Source organism: Prunus avium, chromosome 1 (assembly GCF_965620075.1).
Source record: "Prunus avium chromosome 1, drPruAviu1.hap1.1, whole genome shotgun sequence".
NCBI lineage: Eukaryota > Viridiplantae > Streptophyta > Magnoliopsida > Rosales > Rosaceae > Prunus > Prunus avium.
The window spans coordinates 16,080,538-16,106,326 of NC_142284.1; the positions used below are offsets into that span (position 1 = coordinate 16,080,538).

Consider the following 25,789-nt stretch of genomic DNA (forward strand, 5'->3'; position numbering starts at 1 on the left):
TCATCCCTAGCTACTTTGGCTAAAAAAAAAGGAAAATTCTCCTTCCAACAGACTCCCTACTTGACTCTCTATTTTGGAGAACCAACTTTTGGCTCTCTCCATCTAGCTAGGAGGGGAGAGAGATAGAGACATTTGGGAGGTTAGTGGGGTTGGGTTTCTATTTTTCTTTTTGATATATTTGATTTGCAAGAGAAAGAGGGAGAAAGAGAAACAGAAAATAATAATAAAATATTTCAGATTAGCCAAAATAGAGAACATTGCTGGAGAAAACACCTTTTTAGCTATTTTAGCTAAAATTTGGCTAAAATTTGGAGACTAATAGCTGCCCTTGCAAAAGATTGTGGTGTTTCCACCCATTGCCATGACAACAACTATTCACATGAGATATGAGGAGAGAAATTTGTATAGAGTTTTGGTGTGAGAAGTGAAAACTATGACTAAGTATTTATTTTAGATTGTTTTCAATTTTTTTTTTAAAAATTTTGTTGATGACATCATCACTGACGTCAGCAAACCTGGGCTTGAACTCAGGCTCATCTTGCCTGAGGGCTGGCCTGGTTTCATGGGCCCCAGAAATTTCCCTGACCAGCCCTTTCTGCTGAAAACGGTTTTTGAGCCTAAACCCCCACAACCCTTGTTGCTGGAACTGCTCTTACATCGCTCTCTGTGTATATGATATCTTACTTCCAAGTTATATTGCTATGCGATACCGACACTTGAGTTTAACAAGCAATGGCCACAAAAACCTAAAAGCCTGAAGAAATCTAAAAGGTTCCAAAATAATCCTAATTAAATTCAGAATCTAATCGGATTCGAAATTATATTAAAACAAAAAACAAATTAAAAATAACAACATATGTAATCAATCCACTGATGTTCACTTGAAATTCCTGTAAATCCCAAATACTTTTGTTTCGTAATAACTCTGAACAATTTTGAATTTTATTTTCTTCACGTTTCAGTACTCTCAATTGAATTGATTCCCTCTTTATCCTACGTCGTACACAAACTCCACTTGAAGAGACATTGAATCTGTGATATCACCCTGCTCTGGACAGTGGTCTGGATCAAGGGAATCCATCCTCCTTTCTCCTTCACGTCACCCAATGAATGATATTCCATTACTTTAATAAAAGCATCTCAGAGTAAAGTCTCAGTGTTCGATCAAATCAAACAACATGCTCGCCCTCTCCTCTGTGCTTCGAAAGTGAAGCAACCAAACCACTTATATTTTTTTTTAATACAAGCGATAGTCTAACTCTAAACTACAAGGAGGAGTGAGATTTCGAACCTGAGCCCACTAGTCTGTTTTCCACTCAGATAAACCTTGTTGGCATGGCAACCACCGATTGGTGAAAGAAGGAGAAGAAAATGGAAAAGGGCAAAAACTAAAATTAACCAACCAAATTTCATTGGTTAACGTAAGAAAGTTTTTATTTTACTAGTGTCTTTATAAGACTACACTTCTGTTATTCAAATGTGTTTGAGAATGTAGGGCTGTAAGTCGACTCAATACAATTCAAGCTTGTTCGAGTTTGATTCGTAAAGCTAATATCTCATATGAACCGAGCTTGAGAAACTAGGCATTTGGCTTGGCTCGGGTCATTTAAACCCCTAGATATTAGCCTTTCATCTATTGATAAGTTATAATGCAAGAGGTTTGTTTTCTTCTTTGTTTGCCACGAATTTTCGTAGCTTACCTTTTAGATTCTAATGGTGTTATCTCAGAGTTTATTTATTTATATTTTTTACAAAAGCACTATTCTAAACTACTTTAATGTAAGGTGGGGGTTCAAATTTGGGTGCAATGGGGAGGGAAAATTGCATTGGCCAGCTGACTTAACCTACATTTCCGTCATCTCACAGAACTGACACACTACATACTTCTGTTACTAAGATACCCTAACCATTACCAAAAAGGGAACAACCCTCTCTACAAGAGTCAGAACTGTCCCTAAGTGCAGTTACAATTGCATCAGCCTAAAATCAGAAACACAATTATAAACAAATATAGATAAAAAAGTGTAGAAGGAACTAGGGAGCACGGGTTTTGAAGGAAAGAAAGAAAAAGAAATGAAATATGAAAGCCTGAAAGATTGGGGGAAAACAAGAGAGTTATGTCCTAGAAATCCCCCGTACTGCTCTTTGTTTCTGCAAAAATTCCAACATAACTATGTTATGTTTTCCTAATTAGATCGGTGCACTAGATACTAAGTCACATCAGGTTTGATAAGGGTTTAAATTAAGTTGTACCTTGAGGCCCAAAACCTTGTGAAATAAGGAAAGGTTTTAGGGCCTATTAAGGAGTCCTATTTTTGTTTCCTTTTTGCGTGAACCGATTAAGTGGGCTTGGAAGATTAGTCAAGTCGGCCCTCGGTGATGAGTAGAGACGACTTGACCTAGCCCTATATAAGCTTAAGGCCCTGCTCTCATCAGACACGTTCTCAAAACCTATTCTCATCATAAAGAGAGAGCTGAAACAGATTCTGAGAGAGAGCAGAAGTTCTTGAGCCGTCCCTGATAAATTGCTAGGATTGCTGCGCTATGGATAGGATGAATTTTGAAGCTGTGTATTCTAGGAAGTCGGCTCCAGGTACGTTTTCATCATGTCCCTATATGTGTTGCAGGTTGTGTGTAAGATCTAGATTACATTATAAAGAAGTCTAACAGTTGGTATCAGAGCTTTAGGTTGTTCACACATATCTGTAATCGTTTGTTCAAGCATGCCTAATCTGTTTACATATCTGTTTACATATTTGGTTATGCTATATATTATTTTGGTTATGTTTAATTTTTTGAAAATTGATTAAACATGTTTTTATGAAATATCAAAAGTTTAAAGAATCTGGAAAAAACATGTTTTGATCCGATTTTCATATTTTCAAAACTTTAAATGCGTTTTTGACCTAGCAGATCACCTTAAAAACCTAAAAAAGTCTATATGTCACAGCATAGCTGTGAGTTCTTTAAGTTAGGCAATTCCCTATTCAGAAAGGTATTTTGCGTCAAAAACGGACACCGAAAACCCCTAAAACACTGTTCACAGCAGATTCACTGTTCACTGCACAATTTTAGGGGTTTTCCTTATTGAACTATGTTTTGTTTGGTTATCTTTCTGAGCCAGATATATGTTTGTTTTTTGTTCTGAGAATCAACAAATTTTTCATAACAAAACCAAACCTAAATACTCAAACCCTAAAGAAAATAACCGGAAATTGCATTATACATGAATTGCTTGGTAAGATTCTTCAACAAATAGAATCTATCTAGTAATTTATTTGTAATGGCACAAGATAACATGTAATTTGTGTAAGCTATAAGTAATCTCTTGCCACAAAGGTGTGATACTTAATTAAGGACGCTTGCATGTATTATTTGTTAGTTTTGTGAATGAAGTTAAACTGTTTCTCTTAACAAATTGAGAATCGGTTTCTAGGAAAGTAATATGTAATATGCTTTCGTTTGCAAATCCTTACAGTTATGAACACTCCCTCGATCAATTTCTCGCGAAATTGAAACACTCACTAGTCAAACCTTCAAAAGATGGAAGTTTGATTTTAAGGATATTCTCGGAATGAATGAGATCAATTATGATTTCACTCATGTTTTGTTCGTTTATATATCTTGTAGAACAACTCCAAAAGTTTGGGAGAAAGGAGAAACATTTGGCTTTTGATAGGTGTCACTCGTGTCAAGTTGTCACAAATGGTATTCTAGTAAAGAATATAGTAGAGCTAATTAAGAAGCGGCATGAAGATGAGCTGGAGAGGAAAAGGGTTAAGGCGCAGCGAAATCGTCGACCATATGGAGGACCCATAAGGATATATACACGGCTACAAAGGACAGTCTCAGAAGTCTTAGGATCGCTATGAAGCTTGGTGTATGCGCTTATGGGAGAGGAAGAAATATCAATAAGCTACTTCGATACAAGAATCTTCTAGTGCATTCAGTGAAACCTGCGCCCAACCTGAATCATATGTTGAGTTTTTTGATGCCACCACTAATAGGGAGATAGCGATACTTGACCCATTCCCTGCTAAGGAGAACAACACTTTCATGGCGGCGGCGGCACGTTGTGACAAGGAGGATTAGATAGCTGCCTGTTGTTTTAATTGAATAGTTGATTAGGTGTAGTAGATTTATTTTAGAGTTGAATGATGCAGTTTATATACCCTAAATAAAGAGAAATTTATTTTCTATTTCAAGATTATTAAGACTTGGTTTTATTTTGGATTCAATTAAAAATGGTTTCATCTCAGAATTCAAGGACAATAAAGGAGGATTATATTGTCGTAATTACAATAAAGAGGTTGAAGTTTTAATAGCTAAATCGAGTGAGAAAAGAATAGAAGTGAAGGAATATCCACTAGGTTATGGCATAGACGTTTAGGGCACATTTCAAAAGAGAGAATGAAAATTCTGGTTAAGGAACAAATCTTGCCATCATTGACTTTTGGTGATGATGAAATTTGTATTGAATGTGTTAAAGGAAAGCTCACTAAGACTAAGAAGAAATGTGCAACTCGTAGTAATGATCTCTTAGAAATCATTCACATAGATTTTTTGTGGACCGTTCCCTCATCAAACAATTGATGGAAATCGTTATTTCATCACCTTTATAGATGATCACTCTCGTTTTGGTTATCTGTATCTCATAGCAGAAAAGTCTCAAGCTTTTGAAATGTTTAAGGTTTTCCAAACTGAAGTAGAAAGGCAGCTTGAGAAAAAGATTAAGATTGTGAGGTCGGACAGAGGGGGTGAATATTATGGACGTTTTGATGAAGGAGGACGACGTGCTGGACTTTTTGCAAGGTATTTACAAGAAAAATGGAATAGTTGCTCAGTACACAACGCCAAGGATTCCGCAACAGAATGACGTGGCTAAGAGAAGAAATCGAACTTTGAAGGACATGGTTCTTAGCGAGATTTCTAAATCTGATTTGCCAACGTTTTTTGAGAGAGGCGATCAAAACAACAAACTATAGAGTGCCTAGTAACTCCGTACCTAAGACACTTTTTCGAAATTTGGACTACCAGAAAGCCTAGCCTAAGACATCTTCATGTATAGGGTTGCAAGACTGAAACTAGAATCTATATCCCTCAGGAGAAGAAGCTTGATCCTAAAACGATTAGCTGTCTTTTTATAGGTTATCCCGCAAGGTCAAAGGGTTTTAGATTTTATTATCCAAATTATGGTACCCGAATTGTTGAGACTGATTGTACAAGTTTTAAAAGGCAATAGAGAGTCAGAATGCAGACAAATGGAGGGAAGCGATGTTGAATGAAGTTGAAAGCATGAAGAATAATCAAGTATGGGAATTAGTTGAACCTCATAAGAGCCAGAAATTGGTAGGCTCGAAATGGGTATTAAGATAAGGAAGGATAAAGATGGAAGAATCGAAAGATTTAAGGCTAGATTGGTAGCCAAAGGATTTACCCAAAGGGAGGGAATTGACTACACTGAGACGTTTTCTCCAGTTTCCACCAAAGATTCTTCCCGCATCATTATGGTTTTGGTGGCGCATTATGACCTACTTTTGCATCAAATGGATGTCAAAACTGCCTTCCTGAATGGTGAACTCGAAGAAGAAAATTATATGAGGCAACCTGAAGGGTTTGCAAATGAGGGAAAAGAGCATATGGTTTGCAAACTTGGTAAGGCAATTTATGGACTGAAGCAAGCAAGCAGGAGGTGGTATTTCTAATTTCACCAAACTATTTCATCTTATGGTTTTGAAGAGAACATAGCTGACCAGTGCATTTATTTGAAGAAGTGTGGGAGTCGATTTATTTTTCTAGTGCTGTATGTCGACGACATACTCTTGGCTACAAATGACCACAATTTATTAAAGGACACCAAGGAGCTGCTTTCAAATAATTTCGAGATGAAGGATTTGGGAGAAGCTGCTTTTGTGTTGGGCATTGAGATTCAGAGAGACCGAGCTCGAGGCCTTCTGGGACTGTCACAGAAAACATACATTGAAAGGGTACTCAAGCGTTTTGACATGGGTATGTGTTCTGGACAGAAAGTTCCATTGGCTAAAGGAGATTTAAAGAAGGAGCATTGCCCTAAGAATAAAGAAGAAGAAGATGAGATGAGGAACAAGCCATACGCTTCTCTAGTTGGAAGCATTATGTATGCACAAGTGTGTACAAGGCCAGACCTAGCCTTGTGCATTAGCAAGATGGGGAGATTTCAGTCAAATCCGGGAATGCAACATTGGATAGCTGGAAAGAAGGTTCTAAGGTACCTACAGAGAACAAAGGCTTATATGTTGATTTATAGACGCACAGAAAATTTAGAGCTTGTTGGTTATGCTGATGCAAATCTTGGAAAAGCAGAGGATGATTACATCTCTACTTCAGGTTTTCTTTTCAAGATGGCAGGAGCAGCTGTTGCTTGGAAGAATGCTAAACAAACTGGTGTTTCGAGTTCAACCATGTTTTCTGAATACATAGCTTGCTATGAAGCCACTTCGCATGCAGTATGGCTGAGGAATTTTATTAAAGACATTAAGGTGGTGGACTCGATTTCTAGACCAATACAGATATTTAATGACAACACAGCTGCTGTTTTCCACTGCATGAAAACAACAAGATGTCGTCTGGACTTCAGCATATTGACAAGAAATATTTAATAGTGAGGGAGAAGGTAGCGGACAAACTAGTCAGGTTTGATCATATCAGAACTCAAGACATGATTGCAGATCCGTTCACAAAGTTTTTGCCTTCAGAAGCTTTTCTGAGACATGTTGAGAGTATGAGAATTTTTCCTAGCTTTGATGCTGCAATCTAGTGGGAGTCTTGTTCCCATTATGATATTTTACTAGTTTGTTTGTTGTTGTTCATTTTGATGTTTTCTGGATTGAGGGATTTGCATTTATGGTTGACAATTTTATTAAATTCTACCATTTTGACTATTTAGCTGTTTAAACTTATTATGCAATTTTGTTTATGCATGTGAGTTTAAGGTCTCTTTTGAGATACTGTTGTTTTAATTAACATTGCGGATTGACTCTTGCTAAGTCGTAAAGGGGTACTTGTACTGAAATTGCATAAAGATTCACATTAAAGATCAGTACATATTAAGGTTCACGTTGTAGGTGCTTCATGTGTTTTGAGATTGCATTATGTGATTATAGATGGGCTGTTTTTAATAAAGAGAGCAGTGTTTGTCTATAGTTCGTTTTGTCTAATCACTCTTCACGGTAGCTTGAGGGGAAGGACTTAACTGTTTTAAACTCATGGCCAATAAAGATTATCAAACCTTTCGGAATACAGAAGCTTAGTATTCTAGTGCTTGATCTAGTGGGAGAATGTTATGTTTTCCTAATTAGATCGGTGCACTAGATACTAAGTCACATCAGGTTTGATAAGGGTTTAAATTAAGTTGTACCTTGAGGCCCAAAACCTTGTGAAATAAGGAAAGGTTTTAGGGCCTATTAAGGAGTCCTATTTTTGTTTTCTTTTTGCGTGAACCGATTAAGTGGGCTTGGAAGATTAGTCAAGTCGGCCCTCGGTGATGAGTAGAGACGACTTGACCTAGCCCTATATAAGCTTAAGGCCCTGCTCTCATCAGACACGTTCTCAAAACCTATTCTCATCATAAAGAGAGAGCTGAAACAGATTCTGAGAGAGAGCAGAAGTTCTTGAGCCGTCCCTGATAAATTGCTAGGATTGCTGCGCTATGGATAGGATGAATTCTGAAGCTGTGTATTCTAGGAAGTCGGCTCCAGGTACGTTTTCATCATGTCCCTATATGTGTTGCAGGTTGTGTGTAAGATCTAGATTACATTATAAAGAAGTCTAACAAACTATTCATGTTAACTAAATAGCATTCACTTTTTAAGCAACAAAACTTGTTCAATGAAAAGCACTAGGAATGAAACGAGCAAATTTCAATTAAAGAAAATGGACCCTAAGGTACGAAAAAAGAAGAGAGATTTAGTTATATATCCATTCTTAGCACTAATGATATAGATAAACCCTACACCACTTAATTTTTATAAACAAACCCAAAAAATGACAACTAGCCCAATTGAATTTAATTTTGATTATTAAATTACTTTGATACTCTATTAAGTGTTTTGGGTTTTTTTTATATGAAATTTTTGGGGTGGGGTTGTTTTAAGAAATCAATGACAATTTTGTAATTTATAAGAAGTTCAAAGCCTTTTTGTTATGTTGTAAATAGGCTTTAAGTGTGTTTCTAAAGTCCATTTCATATGGGTTTTTTTTTTTTTCATAATTTGGGCCTATATATTGGGTATGATAGTGAATCTCCCAAAAATAAAAAACGCCTCCAAGAGCTAAGAAACCATCCTGAGATAACATCAAATCACTTTTCATTCATAACTTTTGTACTTGTTTTTCACAAAGGTTAATGTAATTATATGAACAATTGGGTCCCTAACCTTACAGCATCAAGACAAATGAGGAAGGATTATCCAGAGTAACTTACTTTATCACTAAGTGAAATTGAATTTTGTTATGAACCTCAATGACGTCTTCAAATTTACATGCGCGGACCAAGAGGAACCAGCTTGAGCCAAAAAGAAAAGCTGAATCACTTGATTTTTTGTCATGTCATGTCAAAACACGAGGAAAACCGGAGCTCTACAACCCTATCTTCCTTGAGATGTTGTAACAGACCATTGGGAGTAAACAATCCATCTCCGAAGTATCTCACGTGAACATATTTTACAACAATAAATTTCTGCAAACAAAAATGGAGGAAATGATCAGTACAAGGAAAGCATTCTCAAAGCAAATGGCATGGAACATCGACCCCAAAAAACGAAAAAAGGAAAAACACTTTGCTGAGTGCTATAATTTGGTAATTTTTCAATGAACAAAGTATGATTGCACTTTGACTTCTATTACGACACCAGCGAAGCTCTTTAATCAGTAGCTTTGTCAATGAGCAAGTACCTCATCAACAGAAAACATCCTCAGGTTTTCTACACATATTACATACCACTTTGGGTACAGCTCCCCCATATAAATTAAGTAGGTCAAGTTCAAATCAGTGGCTTAAAACAACACATTGTCCTTTCACTTTTATCCATAAAAAGACTATGGATCCTCTTTTTGTTTTGTTATTATTTTCTTCCTCTAATCCTTTTATGGGGGATTGGTTGTACTATATATATGTTGGATGGATGATTTGAAAGAAAGGATTTCAATTTGACAATAAGGCTAAATTTTCTTAATTCATAAGATTTTAAACAAACATATCCAATCTTTTTGTCTATGTGCCAAGGCCTAAGGGCATAACAAAATGACTAGATACACACAGAGCTACATAGTATCAACTCACAACCAATAAGTACTTCACAATTCAGAAAAATGAAAGTTTCTAATGTCTCAAATTCTTACTTATGGAATGCCAATGGTCCATGGGGCTAGTGACACATAATCCTTCATTTAAATCAAGGTGAAGGGTTAGTTAAATATGAGGAAAGCGGACCTATCTTGTTCTTATCATTCAAACATTTTCATAAACAGTTTTTAATAAAAAAGCAAACATTATTTCTGGCATAAAAAATGCAATTTGAATCAGCAAAATGCTAGGAAATGCAGCTTTCAAGGGAGTTAATAATATGGCACAGGAAAGACCTTACAGTTCACCTACCTTTTATCATTCACCACTCCAATTTATTAACTCACTGCGAGGTGCATAATGCTTTGTTGCTCGCTCTTCTGCTTCAACATCATTAACCACCCCACGGCATCTCGGAAAACCACAATAACATGCTAGTTGTTCATCAATTGAAAAAAATCTGTCATATTAAGGAGAAAATTAGCACCTGAAATTATAAAGAAAAACTGCACACAGCCAGAATTGAGGATAACCTATAATCATATGTAAGTTCTTCCCATCGTTTGATGTCTCTCTTTGCAAATATAATTATATGCTCATCATTATTAACACTTATGACTCTTGAGTAGCAATTTGGCTGCACACAAGAAAAGTAAAGCCGGTCAGGAATTAACAAAGTTAAATAAATAACTTTTGGGGAAGCCATCCAATATAAAATCAGTAATCACAGTAGCGTATGCAATTTTAACAATAAAAACTATATGATTTCCATCAATATAAAATGGCAACATAAACCTACGAGTACAATTCCCAGGATCTAAAATTAAGTTCCCCCAATAAATAGATGGGATTAACAATTTGGAGAAGAAAAATGTGATGAAGAAGATAATTGAAAGATCATAATTAATTAAAAAGGTTTTATGAGAACGGATCACAGTATAGAAGCCTTTACAACCACTATTTTACTTGCCAACATGCAGCCAAAACTACAGGCGAGTTTTTCACCAAAACAATAGACTACAGCAGACATTATGCTTTGACAGTGAAGATGATGATCCAAATACAAGTGAAATACAAAATGAAAGAAAATTAACAATGACAAAAATAATGCATATGGCAATCCTTGAAGGCCAAAAGATTTGCATGCCAAAACATCTTTCACAATAGTTTAGGGTTGTTTGCCTCCATATTTCAAAAGACTTTTATGCCAAAAAGCGAATATTTCTTGAAATGTCTTCTCGGAGAAGCTCAAATGCATTGAATGGAGGAATGCTTTTTTATTTCCCAATCCAAATGTTTTACAAATGACAGTGACATCCACCATTTGTTTCTTCTTCTTTTTTTCTTTTTTCTTTTTTTTAAAAACATATTTACTTTGCTAAAGCTTCATTATGGTGAACGTTCACCTTCAGGATTGCAAAGTGATACGCAAATAGGAAAAAGAAAACTTAAAATCTCCAAATTCTTTCATTAGTTTGTATCCAATAAGATAGGTAATTGCTAAAATGCCATTGTTCACGCATTTAGCTTGCTGCTAAAATGTCAATGGTATCATGTCAATCTATGCTAGATTATGAGTAGTACAAAGGCAATTTGAAATACTTCATATGAGTAAACACTAAATAAGCAGACAAGGGTCAGATAATGCTCACTTCACAAGAGTGATTAATCAGGTGAGCAATGCTTCCAGCTCTTGTGGCATCAATGACCCGTTCATCATCAATCCGGAACATATAAGTCCCAGCCCCCTGCATGAGAACAAGTAGATTTTTACACAGCCATTTCTTTCTCAGTTCATATGCAAGCATCAATATATGTAAAAATTCCTAAACGGCAGTTACATAAGTTGTTTATAAGATCCATACAAGTGCTAGAAAATCAAAATCTGTAAGTGTAACAAAAATGCATCTAATAGAGATGCCTGATTATTTCAATTCTCTTGAACTTTCGTCGGCAACTCTGACATCTGAATAAACGTACAAAGACCAAAGGCAGCATGATTCACGTTATCTCACAACAAAATAGAAAAGGACTTGCAAGAGAATAACCCAGATCCCTAACCAACCCAAACTCTCTTGTCAGAACGGGTGGGAAGCAAAGTGAGGTTACTAATACAAGATAATAGATAAGAAACTTCATCAAACTCCCTATCACTGAGATTTCTTCTAAAAGTTAGGTTCCAAGAAACAACCCTAAAAGGAGGAGAAGGCAAGGATGAAATGGTGGCGTTATGATTCAATGAGGATCCGTACAGTTCTGGAAATAGTGATTAAAGAATGACTCACCAGACCAAATGTCTTAGTCCCACTCAACAAGATAGGAGCATGGTCTGAAAGAATTGTTAGAAGTATAGAGACTAGACAATCCTAGGGTACAAGCAATCCACTTCCTAGAATCAATCCAGGAGGGTTAAATTCAAACATTGTAAAGCAGATGCAATGGAGATGAGAACTTGGCTACCTCGGCCTCATTCAGGTTTCACCTGAAACTAAGTACTAATTCCTAACACCACTTGAGAAGGCCCCAAGCTTGATGCTTTTTTTTTTTTTTTTGGTTGAATAGAAACATTTTGTATTCAAAATTAGAAAGGGTCAAAAGAGAGGACAATTAGAACATAGACAAAAAGAAAGAAGCAATAGCAAGTGAAACAAACACAAAGGCCACGCAACACAGAAAACATAACAGCCAATCAAAAAGACAGCCCCTTAAGACACTACAGCCAGCAGATTGCGCATAAATGTAGGATATGATATATCCTTAAAAGCAGGGGAAGTTGATGCCCAAAGAGCAGCCCAGAACTTCACTCTATCCCATAACTCTACCACTCCGACTCCCTTATAATCCTCGAAGATTCTCCTTATTACATTCCAGCCAAAGGTTCCAGATCACTGTCTGCATCAAACTGCCCTAAAGAATTTTAGCTTTCTTTCCCCTTCCCAAAGCATCAAATTTGATGGAATAAAGCTCAAAACAGCCTTTCGGTATTACCCACACAATGTTAACTTCCTTCAGTAACATCTCCCACAACTTTAGAGAGAAAGGGCAATGAAGGAGGAGGTGGATGCATTTTCCACAAGTTTGATGCATTTTCAAACAAGTATATACACATATGCATACTCTTTGTGAAGGAAAAGAACTATTTTCATTCCTATTGATCCCACCTTCATCCTTTGGGTATTCTTTGAGGAATAAGAGTGAACTGAAGGTCACTCTAGAAGCATCAAGAAGCCTATTTTAGAATCTCATTCAGTGTAGCCATGTGTGGAGCATACAAGGAGCATTCATCCACAAGGACATGTGGCACAAGTCAGAGGATAAGTCATCTTCTACATGAAGGTGTTGTCCAATATTAAGAAATACCAGTGCCATTCTAGCAAGCACAATCCCGAGCACAAAAGACGATCCTCTATGGTCTTTGTGATGGAGCCCTAGATAAAAGAGAAGTATTTGCTCACACGGTGTTACGCTTTTAATGGCTTACACTACGAGTCCAAGAGAAAGACTACTCAAGCAAGAGAACAGAAAAATCAAGAGAAGATATAGCACATTGACTTCCTATAGAGTGAAGGCCAAATGTACAATTTGGCTTAAGATAAAATCACATAAAGCCTAGTCACTACCATGAACAATTTGAAATCTATTTCTGATGTGATTTGTTAGGACCAACATAAAATCCATGCAAGCATAATAGAGCATAAGTTGCAATGAGCACAGCAATGGCTTAGTTACGTAACTTACCACCAATGAATTATATATGAAGTGCTCTCTCCTGTCAGCTACAGGAGGTCTAACAAGTTCACCCGTGTATTCAATCACCTGCAACAGATATGAAGAGATATGATCAGCATTCAAAATTCTCTTCTACAGGTTCAAAATATACAGAGAAAATTAATTTACCATGTCCCCTGCTCTATGTGGGTGCTTAGCAAAGATACCAAAACCATGAATTCCCGATTTTCCTGCAGTTTAAAGTAAAACAAGTTCCAAAAGACTGAATTCAGAATAACAATAGTTAGGGTAACATATAACACTGAATGACATGGCAGACACTATACAAGCAAGGTCATGAACACATGTAAGATATAGTTAAAACTCTAAAATTCCGGCACATAAGAATGCATGCTATCTATTAAAAAAAAAAAGGATTGGAAAAATAACAGGCGTCTACAAATAGCCACATGAGTTTTAACGTACAGCAATTTTCTAAATTGTATGTGCATTTATTAAATGCTAAAAACGTTACAAAATGATCCCCAAAAGACCTAGTTATCTACTTCTAGCTTCAAAGAAGAAACAAAATTCTATTATGAATACCAAAGAGTGAACCAAAGAACCAGATGGGAGATTGGTGAAGATAATCAGAACTGAACATAAATAGGACAAACTATATTTACATACAACATTCTTGGAGGTTTCTTTAAGGAAATTCGGATTCACGAGTAAAAAACAGAAAAACTATATCTTACCAAATGCTAGTCGTTTCCGAAAGGTGTCCCTCATGTATTTATACTTCTCCGCCATAGAAAGTATGTCGTTAGGAGCATCAAGTTGAGAGGCTTTCAGCCTTTGAAGGTTAGAGCAGAACTTAGAACCAACAACACCATTGGGAGGCCGTGAATTACTTGACAGTTGGTGTTGGCTGTAACCACCAACTAAGTAAGGCTGGTTCTCAACAAACAAACGCTTTAAGGATGCAGCAGCTATGGCTTCAGGTTCTTTTCTCCCTCTTCTACAGAAGTAGTTGTATGGCTCTGCCCAAGCGTTGGAATGAGAGATTAAAATACAAAGTTTATTGAATTTATTTTGAAATTCCTTAATTGAGTATCTATATCAATGATCGCCAGTAAACTAAATGAGCATTCATGGAACATATTTGAGAAGACAAACAAGCAGAACCAGTCATAATCAACTCTGACTCCTTACAATGATTTTTTTTTTTCCCTAACAGGAAACAAAGATTTTCAATAAATTGAGGGTGGCAACCCCAACACACACTATGTCGTAGAAGTCTGAAAGAATAAATAAACAATTATGCCCCAGCTCATGGCTACATAGTACGATCTCCCTTGGTGCAAAAACTATAAATAATTTAAGCAAAACAAATCTTCCCCACAACATAAAGACTGGAAACAGTACACACACAAAGTACACAACAAAAGGTGGAGAAGCATTATAATTTATAACACAATATCTGTTAAGTATACTAAAAGCAACGTAGAGATGTAAACAAACTTGTGAGGTAATTTACAGCAGGATTACTAAAAATACACTCTAGGAGTATACTCACTATACATTTACATACCAGTACGAGCACATCCAGATGGATTGGATGGCGGAGTGTAGTCTGAGCATCGACGCACTGTTCGGCCAATACGGTCATCAGCAGCTGAACGATCATTAGTTGGCTGCCTATGCTTCTTGCAAAAGGAAAGAAGGCGGATGCACTGATCTTCTTCATCATCTTCTACAGAAAGTAGATGCAGCCGGTCCTCATCCTCAAGCTTCGTAGTAATAAAAATAAAATATAGAAATAAATACAAAGAAATTCAGGACAATTTGAGCAAAAAATTCTAGCGATAGCATTAATTAATACATTTAAGAATACAGAGTAATATAAAACCAATACATGAAGACATCCAGAAAGCTATTGAAACAATACAGAGTTTAATATAAAAACAAAAATGTCGTGAAAATGAGGAAAACAAAAACTACCTCAACACAAAGACCAGCAGCTCGTGCACAAAGTGGATGGTATGCCGCACAACAGGTATTGTTTGAACACTGGAAAGAAAAAGAAAAGGCAGCAAAAAAATAAGAAACAGTTATCAAGGAATTTTCATACCAAACTGTATACGTTTAAGAATGAAAAATAAATCAGGAAGATACCAAGATGTAGATGTGTAAGTAGATATATCATAGAAGAACATCATGAAATTTCTAGCTTAAATGCTGCAGTCATAGATTGGAAACGAACAATGACATTGATACATATTTAAGCTTTTCCAGTAATATTCTAAAATGGATTAGAAATAAATGTTTTTTTTTCTAAGACAGACTATGCCTCCCAGAAATGTAACCCCAAATAAAGAAAATTGGTAACTAGCAAAAGTGTAAAGATTCTACCGAATGCTCAACTTTGGAGCATTCATTAAGTTAATTCTTTTACCAGGACCAGGTACCCTGTTTTCTTCAAAAATGTAAAACTAAATAAAGCAGACTGATGACCACCATACAAGTAAAAGGTTCTAGAAAGCCCTCAATATGAATCATTCATTAAGGGTATTGGTAATGCCTAATATATTTTTGTAGCAAACACCAAAATGTTCAAACTTGGTTATATTGAAGTTGAACTGACTTTGTTATAACTATACTGCTATACTTCTTCCATCCATTAGCTTTCTCTTTTTGCTTTTTTTTTCATCATGTTTCTATTTTTTATACTTCTCTTTAAAACAAATGAGCCTGGTTCAGAACCAATAAAGCAGAATAAGCATTTCCCCTTGAAAACTGTTTCAGCATCATCATAGTAGCCTGAAACAATTTCATTGTTTGTATGACTGCTTCCAACCACTTAAGAAAGTTAAATATAATTTGGCATCAAGATACACATTATAAATACAACAAATTTACACGCATTTGACTATGATTAGATTCTAAATGAACTTACTTGAATACAGGCTCCATAAGAAACTCCACAGATGCTACATAATAGCTTCCAACGGTCCTGTAACAAAACAGGAGATTACTGGAAGCAGGAAAATATTGACATAAAGGTGTTGGCGATTTTGATTCCAAAGGATAAAAAATATATGAGACCGCTGCCACAGACAAATCCTCTCAAGATAAAGATATAAAAGGTGACATATGTCAAGGAAAAACGAGGCTGAAGGGGAACAAAGGAAGGAGGCCATAATAGTGCGGAAACATAAAAAGTGAAAAAGGAAATACCTTGTTGATTCTACTAAGCCCATCAATTGGCTCCATTCTCTTAACATCAGATAGGCAGGTTTCTAGAATATTTTCAGAGCATTAGAAAAAATAAATAAATAATTGAATGATCAGAAATGAAAACCGTGTTTTCATGAACCTGGTATCCATATGGCACAAGCCAGATGAGCCCAGCGCCCATCAGTTGTAGGCTTCATTGCCCCCCCTAGAGGAAAATCAGTTCAATAAATTAATAACGTGAAATCCATGGCATTAAAAAGGTAGACTCTTAATGATTTCTAACTACCTATTACAGGACAAAGGCAGCAAGGCGGTGCAGGTTCAGGAGCCCCAGGCCGACATAAGTTGCATAACCATAATACGCCACCAACAGGTTCCAGTTCTCCATAGCATCTTGCATGGACCTAGGAAAACATTATTTCTTCTGGTGAAACCAATAACCAACCAGGAAAGGTAAACACGTAACAAAGTAGAGAAAGAACTGTTTCAAACAGCCTAGAAAAAGAAACTTGGTTGACTAAAGCATATATGACAAAATCAAACTTGAATTTGATAGTTTAACCAAGACCACAGTAATGTGATGCCCAGCGTCAGAAAAACACTTACCATCATTCTGCATTTGTCACACTGCAGGAACAGGTTGTTTTCGTACTCCTATAAACAAAACACCAATTAGCAAAACCAATAGGGAACTAAGTTTAAACGAACTCCCACCCAAAAAAGAAAACACAGAAACTTGGGGAAAAAGAAAAAAGAAAAATACATATAGTCTATCTTTTAAACAGTCAATGATACAATATGATGGGAAAAAACATTCACATCCACCTCATCCATGTGGCAAACACTACATTTATCGAGGTCCTTCCAGTCCACACGAACAGGTCTGTAACCAACAGGAACATCTCGATATCTTCTAGAAGCTAACTTGCACTTGGGTAATTTTGAAGAAAGCTTGGATTTTATTAACCCCTGCAAAAACACCAGGTGTTTATATTAGGCTAGAAATCACGGAACATGGGAAGAAGGAACAGTTTATGGAGCATTTTAGAATGGCATGGGCTTCAACAATTAACAAGATGGCAGCCAATACAAAATGAGTAAAGAACCATTAACTCAGCAACAGAAAGATTTTCCAAATCCTTACTTGACACTTAATTCTGTTCATCAGAGAGACGAGCAGTACAAACTGACGAACATGCTTGAAGATTACAAGTTATAACAATCATTATTAAGAAAACTATTAGATGATTTTTCTCTCTTTGATAGGAAACAAATTTCATTAAGAGAAAAAGAACAGATCAATGGACAAGATGTCCATAGGAGCAAAGAACAAGAGAACTCTAAAACATCACAAACAAACTTAAAAGGCCATGAGATGATATTATTATCATCATTTTATCAACAAAATGTCAACTTTTGCTTTAAGTAAACCCATTAAGAAGTTCATGTCCATGATTGTAAATATTGACACCAAAAATAATTAACAAATTGAGGAATGTCATTCGAATGTTTGGAAGATGGCGGATCAGCCTTGATAATAAATTCAGCAAGACAACCATAAAACATAAAATTAATATTTGACTGAACAAATAAATAAAATTGACATCATAGCCCAAGAAAACATGAAAATAAATCGCTGCATCCACAAATGTATAACAGTAGAAGAAACTTAGTAGGTCTAATGCACAGCTGAGCTTAGGTACCTGAATAAGTTTTGCAACTTCAGGTATTGAGAAACCAAACATATGAGAACCAGATTTATAGGTCCCTTCCAATCCACCGTCAGCATTAGCATTAGAACCAACCAATGATGTGTTTTGTGTTTTCCTTATCCTCTTGTATATTTTATTCCAACAAACTGATGGTGTAGATCCCTTGAACTGGAAAAAAGAGGGGAAAGGAAAATACATAACAGAACAATATCAGCATATCTTCATTCCAGATACTCTAGTACTGTACATCCTACTCCTGTGCTCAATAAAGGAATCACAAAATAGAAGGCGAAACATATAACAAGACAAATATGTCCATTTATTACAAACTGAAAAGGCAGTGCTCCATAAGTAAGAAAGCTTACACATCCATCCTCTCAAATGGATATTACTTTCTAGATTACTTATATCAATTTATGGGGAAAATACACAGTAAATATGTATTCTGGATTATAATTGTAGACCATAATTTATGAGAATTTAAACTAAGCAGTGATAAGTCCCTAAGCAGTGATAAGTCCCTTATCCCTTAATCAGATGCCTAACCAGTTTACATACAATAGGATTAAACGGAGGAGAATTAAGTGTTTACTATAATTCAAGAATATGAGCAAGACCACCCCTATGGTAGTAGATGGAGGTATCATTACAGCTTGACAGGAGATGACACTATAAACAAAAAAGAATTCATTGGGCAGCTTATGAAGGATGTTAAAGAAACAAGCACAAACTATCAAATGCACTCAAAATGGAAACTGGAGAAAACCGAACCTGCTCTCCCGTATCTAATGTCACTTTGAACAGAGGTCGAATCTTTGATTCGGTATCTCTCAACACCTCCATCTTATATAATGTACATACAGTTGGATCTGACCAAAAAAATTATGAGAAAGAGAGATTGTTATTAGAATGATACCATTGCAATAAAATATAGCCTTTGAAACTTAACATAAAAGAAAGAATAATCTAATATGAAAGGCTAATATATAATAAAAATTGAGAGAGAGGGAGAGAGAGAGAGAGTGTGTGTGTGTGTGTGTCCCACCTGTAATTGAAGTAAACTTCCTCAAGGCAGTATAACCTTCAGGCCAAATGTCTTTCTCATCCTGAAAATATTCTGAGTCCCTGACAACCTTTCCTGCAAGAAACTCAATATGGTGATGAATAGAATGGAAGTCGCAAAAAACCAACTGGATATAACTCTTTATACAGAATTAATAATAATAAATAAACTACCAGATCTTAAAGGAAAATTTCATAGGAAGGATCAAAATAAATCAAAATTTCTCGTCTGAAGATCTCTAAATAAATTGAATACTAAAAACAGAAAGACAAAAATAAAAAGCCAGCAACGGCATCCTTTCCTCATTCTTTTCAAGAGAGAGAGGTGTAGGCTACAAAATGGAAATTAACCTTCCCTCTCCCAACCCCCCCTCCCCCTCACATAGATTGAACCCAAGGCCTTCCCTTTGCTAGGGGGAGAGTACAACTTTGGCTACAATTCCATTCATGGTGTTTCCTCACAGGGTTGGGATCCAGAAAAATCTAGCTTTGAAGAATGAAAATGCGTTCATCAATTATAACATCAAAATGTAGACAATTCATGGGAACCGTCAAGTTTATATTATGCAACGTCAACGAAGAAGTACAAGACTACAAAGAAGTACCAAGGTTTGTTATCTGCAAATCCCCGATCACGTATGGAGAAGTTCCAAGGCGATCCAGTGTCCTCAGAATCCCTACATCATCCAAACATCCTTCACCAGAATCTGCACTCACTTCATCTTCTCCACTTACACTTTCACATTCATCAATGTTAATTCCATTTTGCAGCCGTAGCATTCTTCTTGGAAGCTTTTGTTCATTGAGATACCTGATGATAACCAAAAGATTTGACTAGTTGGTACTCAGTTATGCAATAATTAAGGTCTTCATATTGCATTGTTAAACAAAATAAGCTTTTGTTCATTGGGATACCTGAATCTTACAAATGTTTGGAGCATATCTGATTGAGGCAGTCATATCCAGTGAAAGTTGCAAAAAGTGATAAGTGCGGATATTCAAATATTATCCATTTAAATCTCATAGCCTCCAAGTCCATAGGTACACATGATAATATCTCAAAAACATACACTACTTACACATTAACATTTATTAGAGTTAAGTGCAAAATTGTCTCATGAAAACTATGCCACCTAGGTGATTATATATTTGCACATCATAATGAAAGCATGCAGAGATACTCTAAAGATGCCTGATTTGTGATGGACGCATGGCCATGTTAAAAAATATATATTATGATGTATGCACGATCATATTAAGAAATGACATCAGATGTATGATTATAAATTTACGAGTTCAACACCATGAAAAAACTAAAAGGTCATGTCAAAAATGATATAAGATTACATTTTTGCTTCTTCCAAGCTTTTGATGAATCCAGGCTTCTTGCACTTCAAATGGAATGAAGAAAGAAGTCCTTTGAGAAATGAGATTGCCTGTTTCACTTTAATCCTGTATGAATCACAACAGAAAAAGGGTGGGGTCAGATTTTAAAAAAATGGGGAATTCAGGTATGGTATGTAACTAAGTGCACTAAGATACATAAATCTCCTCAAAATGTCAAAGAATCCCAAACCTTGCAAAGTCGTGGGTACCAAAAAACTGCACTGGAACTGATCGTCCTCCCAAACTTTTGGTTAAGCCTTTACGATCACCAATAAGGGATTCATCCACAACTATTGCTGGCCACATAGCATAACCTGCACTACAGCAGTTGAAAGTAGTTTGTGTGAAATCGAATATTTGAAATCACCAGTTGGTGCAAAATCAAAGAAATGAAAAATAGAGTATAACAGTGGAAGAAACTTATAACTCATGTTACTGAAAATTTATCTCTATGATCACCAGAACCTAATAAGTCTTTTAAATAAAGCCAGGTAACAATCAAGGAAGATGAAGTGATCCAATAACCAAAGTTTGACACTTTCAATTTTAAAAATAAAATAAAATAAAAGGCAATGGCAAATTGATTCTGCAGATATTTGAATATATCTCTATTCACAAAGAAGCCATTCCGTAGGAGTTTTGATTTGGACATAGAATGTTATTTGCTTCATGTTTCTAGGACTGATTTTGATGAGCACTATTGATTCTTTTTGTAGTTTTTTTTTCTCTTTTCAGTAAAGGTTTCTGATTCTTATCCACAAAAACAATATATACATATATAAAACACAAAGAAACCAATCATTTGCAGCAAGATTATGTAAGTGTACATCCTATTAGTGCATAAATCGTAAAAAGGTATATCCCTCTCCGTGCTGAATTGATCCTATGGAGATTTTGGCCTGTTCTTACACCATTGTGAAATGGCAGAAAATTACAGCACTTTTGCATGGATAAAAATTACAGGCAGAAATCTAGCCTGTTAGGTCCAAGATACAATCATAGATTTTTTTTCCAACGCAAGCAAGGGGTTTACAATGTGAAAACATTTACACCTTCATCTAATTGGTTTATTGTATTTGGACATACTCTTGCTCAGGCCATAAGAAAATTAAAAACAAGTGAAAACAAAATCAAAACAGTAGATTAAGCACACACCTGTAAGCTTGGCCCATATGATATCCCCAGGCTCTAGTTCTTGGCAGTCATCCAAACTCGCAGCCAACACAACCATCTCATTATAATCATAGACATCATTATCCATACTCTTCAGACTGTAACTCAAATTCAAACTCTCCATTTCTTCCCGAGAAATATAAAATTTGATTCTCTCGTTTGATAGAATCAAATCTTCCTCATCACCATCTTCATATTCAACCTACATTGCAAATTTCATAAGTAATGGCTCCAACAAGTTCATGAGTAATGCCCTAACTTTTGCATACTCGGGTGCTCTCAACAACATAAGAATGATCAAACAAAGAAGAAAGCATGGAAATGAATAGAGTCATACTTGATGTCTATTAGTGTCAGAGTTGTAACCCACAATGCGACCAGAATACGAATTAGCATCCAATGGCCAATAGACCTGTACTTAACAACAAGCAAAGTTTCAGAATTTCCTACAAGCACAGCAATGCTATGCTCACATCCTCAAAAAACTTTAAAAAATGTCAAAAACAGCTTACTGAGTGCTTGCCTTGCATTGTAATCCAATAAAAGTTTTAGGATCAACGTCGCTGAAACTCAACCTGTTGAAAATCAACCATTAACACTTTCTCAAGAACCAATTGTTTAAGAATTGAAACCCTTTCGACCAAAAAAGAAGAAGAAGGAATTGAAACCCTAAACTAAATACATACCCGACCCATTTCTTCACAGAAGAAGGATCCGAAAGAATTTTCTCGCAGCTAACAGAAGAATTCCGCTTCTTCAGCCGCAATTTCTCTCCATTTTTACTCCTATCGAGTTTATGATTGCTGCGAGAATCTCTCAATCGAGGCCCGTCCAAATTACACAGAATACTAGAATCAACCCCCAATTTCAGTAACTCGTTAATCCCGAGCTTCCTCTTCTTCTTCTCCAAACCCCTGTCAAATTCGTCATCTCCATCAGCCTCCTCAATCTTCACCGCCGCCGCTGGGGACTCATTCCGAGCCACCAAAGCATCAAAGAACGAGGAGCTCCGTTCGTAATGGCGGGGCCTCTTGGCGCGGCGCGAGTAGACATTGACAATTGAGGGTTTCGGGGAGGGCTTCTGGTGATTCTGATCGCCATCGTCGAAGTGATTGAGCTTGCGAGCTTTGACCTTCTTGGACATGACGTTGGAGGACCCGCTGGCGCTGACGCAAGGCGATGTGGCCGAATACACGTGGTCCAGGGAGAGGTAGCGGAGGGGCGTGGAGGTGTGGATGTCGATTGAAGCGTCGTCGTTTTGGTGCTTTTGGGGAAATGCCATGGAGAAGGGAGAGAGAGCAAAAGAAGGGAGGCTTTCTCGCTTTTGCTCTCTCTCTGTTTGTGTTTGTGTGTCTCTGTGACTCTGTTTGCGTGTTTAGGTTAGGGTTGGGTTTTAAAGAAAGAGGACAGAAAGAAAGAAAGAAGGGAGACGGATCTGTCAGTCTGTCTCTGCGGTTTTTGGAGGGAGGGTTTTGATCCCAATTATCAGTTTCCCGCCTGCAGTAAGAAGAGGGAGAGAGAGAGAGAGAGGGAGATGGAACCACTGAAACTGAGTTAAAAAGTGTACATTTCATTATATACGTAAACCATAAAAATAATTTTAAAATAAAAGACGTGGATTAGCTTCTTTATAATATCACTTTTTCGAGATAAAAGATTTTGAAATTATATATATATATTTTGGTCTGAACCACGAGGTGGTCCTGTATGGGCCCGATTTTGAAATTATATTTTGAATTATCTGTTGACATGGAAAAATAAATTTATTCTATAATTCTTACTCCGAAACAGTGTTAATTAAACAATGATCTATTTTACAAATTTGAGCATATGTAATTCTTTAACTGGATTGTTTTGATATCGCAAACATTTTCTATTTAGTATGAATACCACAACAATTAAGTTATATTCTTGTTTTTATAAATTAACAAAATTTATTTTATTTCCTTGAGTGAATATATTTAGCAAAACTATGATTTTGTTTGTGTAATTTGAAAGGTTCACCATCCTTCTATTCAGCATCTATAATGGGGAGGTGTAAATTCGGAGGTGTAAAGCCATTTTTACATCTTCTTTATATATGCGGGAGATGCAAATTGCTAAAATATGAATATGGGTTTGAATATGTTAGGTTCTTATTTATTCTTCTCCATAAGGAGGTATATATAAGAGTTTACATGAGTGCTTTACAAGAAATTAGATACAGTAAAGGATTAGGAAAGTATCTCCTAATTATACAATGATTTGACAACTATATAAAATAGGAAAGTAAATCCCTTACTCAACCAAGGAAATAAATCTATAAAATAGGAAAGTAAATCCCTTAATTAATCAAGGAAATAAATCTCCTTGATTAATTAGGAGACTCACTTCAACACTCCTCCTCAAGTTGGTGCATATACGTCACAAATGCCCAACTTGGTAAGTGAGTCATGAAATTCGTAGCACCCAAGTCGATAATCCATGCAATTCAGGCAGAGTCTTTGGCGACCGGTTGTTTGCTTCGGGCGTCCGGTCGTTTGCTTCGGGCGACCGGTCGTTTGCTTCGAGCGACCGGTCGTTTTGAGTCTGCAATAAGAGAAGTAAAAAAGTGATATGAGAATGTGATGGATTTTGATTGGAGGAATTTGATTTGAGGAATTTGATGTATGAATTTGATGTATGAATTGGATTTGAGAGGTATGTGTATAAGATTTGAGGAATTTGATTTGACTATGAGAAATTCGAGATTTGAGTATGAGAAATTTGAGATAAGGCATTTGAGGACTTTAGATTTGAGGGATTTGATTTGAGAGAATGTGGAAACGATATCCATGGCAGCGGAATGATTGAAGAATAAAAGAAAAAAAATGTGTTTAGGGTTTCGGGATAAGAGTATATGAGGATTCGGGTTTAGGCCTGAATCTGAAACTGGAAATACGACGAATACGATATGAGGGATGTGATTTTGGGTAAGAGGAAGACGATATGAGGAATTCGATTTAGGATACGAGGATACGATACGAGGATATGAGGAATACGATACGAGAAATGTAAAGAACACAGAAACCCTGTGAATTCGGTTAAAGGACACAGAAACCCTGTGAACACGGCTAAAGGACACAGAAACTTCTCTTCAATTCTCTTCTCCCCCTGAAGAGAAGGGTATGTCAGAGTCAAGAAAGAGGCAAAATCTCCATGATAAAGAGAAACAGATCATTTTTCACTCCCCCTCCCCCCCTTGAAGAGGAGGGGAGGAGAAATTTTGATATGAGAATTTAGAGACAACCGAGGATCGATTGCTCTGATACCATGCTAATCTATGAATATGGGTTTGAATATGTTAGGTTCTTATTTATTCTTCTCCATAAGGAGGTATATATAAGAGTTTACATGAGTGCTTTACAAGGAATTAGATCCAGTAAAGGATTAGGAAAGTATCTCCTAATTATACAATGATTTGACAACTATATAAAATAGGAAAGTAAATCCCTTACTCAACCAAGGAAATAAATCTATAAAATAGGAAAGTAAATCCCTTAATTAATTAAGGAAATAAATCTCCTTGATTAATTAGGAGACTCACTTCAAGACAAATATCATTTTTACTCCAATGAGTTGGGTGCAAATTTAAAGATGTAAATTCGATTTTCTTGTATTAATTCATTTTTTTGTGCTAAATTTTTTTTATGTTAATATTTTTGTGTTAATTTTGTGTGTGTTAGGTTTAATTATTTTTTCTAAACAAATTGATGTAAAAATTTTAAAATTCTGATAACATATAATTTCATTCAATATGATGTAAATAAAATTAATCTGAACCGTCGGTTTTGATATGAATTTATTCTTCACCATTAATCAGTGTAATTGTTAGTTTCATATTTCAATTTGAATGAAATATGGTCATACATTAGAGAGTTGTTGGAGAAGAACTTTGTATGTTTGCATCATTTTAATAACTTCCCCATTTTAATAAATCTCAGCCACGCCTTGGGTCCACCAGTTTAATAACTTCCCCATCTTTTAGGCAGTTTTCCTCTCTCTTCTCTCTTGGCTTTTCTGCTATGGGATCCACTTGGCTATGTGGAAAATTAGATGTACATTTACATTTTTTTCTATCTCACGGCTATGATGTACATTTATAGCCGTATACACCTCCCCATTGCAAGACATTCCGGCAACCAAATGTGTATATTTGACATACACC

General features: G+C 36.1%; 1 protein-coding gene across 4 annotated transcripts in view; it reads right to left on the minus strand.

Moving 5' to 3' along the window:
* The window catches only part of LOC110749067 (histone-lysine N-methyltransferase ATX2), a 67,023-nt gene extending 43,866 nt beyond the window's left edge, over positions 1 to 23,157 (minus strand). The window contains exons 1-26 of one of the 4 annotated variants that reach the window (XM_021949096.2): positions 22,290 to 23,157; positions 22,127 to 22,178; positions 21,941 to 22,015; positions 21,586 to 21,805; positions 20,621 to 20,744; positions 20,392 to 20,496; positions 19,650 to 19,855; positions 19,028 to 19,120; positions 18,754 to 18,851; positions 17,974 to 18,150; positions 17,096 to 17,239; positions 16,877 to 16,924; positions 16,557 to 16,674; positions 16,410 to 16,475; positions 16,271 to 16,332; positions 15,990 to 16,046; positions 15,035 to 15,103; positions 14,625 to 14,823; positions 13,789 to 14,073; positions 13,220 to 13,281; positions 13,061 to 13,138; positions 10,975 to 11,070; positions 9,856 to 9,959; positions 9,635 to 9,782; positions 9,379 to 9,420; positions 8,324 to 8,716 (exon numbers count right to left, since the gene is read on the minus strand). In XM_021949096.2, coding sequence (XP_021804788.1) covers positions 9,641 to 9,782; positions 9,856 to 9,959; positions 10,975 to 11,070; positions 13,061 to 13,138; positions 13,220 to 13,281; positions 13,789 to 14,073; positions 14,625 to 14,823; positions 15,035 to 15,103; positions 15,990 to 16,046; positions 16,271 to 16,332; positions 16,410 to 16,475; positions 16,557 to 16,674; positions 16,877 to 16,924; positions 17,096 to 17,239; positions 17,974 to 18,150; positions 18,754 to 18,851; positions 19,028 to 19,120; positions 19,650 to 19,855; positions 20,392 to 20,496; positions 20,621 to 20,744; positions 21,586 to 21,805; positions 21,941 to 22,015; positions 22,127 to 22,178; positions 22,290 to 22,885 — 3,276 coding nt within the window. In that variant the 5' untranslated portion in view covers positions 22,886 to 23,157 and the 3' untranslated portion in view covers positions 8,324 to 8,716; positions 9,379 to 9,420; positions 9,635 to 9,640. Of the gene's footprint in view, positions 1 to 8,323; positions 8,717 to 9,378; positions 9,421 to 9,634; positions 9,783 to 9,855; positions 9,960 to 10,974; positions 11,071 to 13,060; positions 13,139 to 13,219; positions 13,282 to 13,788; positions 14,074 to 14,624; positions 14,824 to 15,034; positions 15,104 to 15,989; positions 16,047 to 16,270; positions 16,333 to 16,409; positions 16,476 to 16,556; positions 16,675 to 16,876; positions 16,925 to 17,095; positions 17,240 to 17,973; positions 18,151 to 18,753; positions 18,852 to 19,027; positions 19,121 to 19,649; positions 19,856 to 20,391; positions 20,497 to 20,620; positions 20,745 to 21,585; positions 21,806 to 21,940; positions 22,016 to 22,115; positions 22,179 to 22,289 lie in introns of those variants that run through there. The other 3 variants (XR_015832851.1, XM_021949091.2, XM_021949105.2) reach the window with 3 other exon arrangements.
* Between the last annotated feature and the right edge of the window lie 2,632 nt (positions 23,158 to 25,789).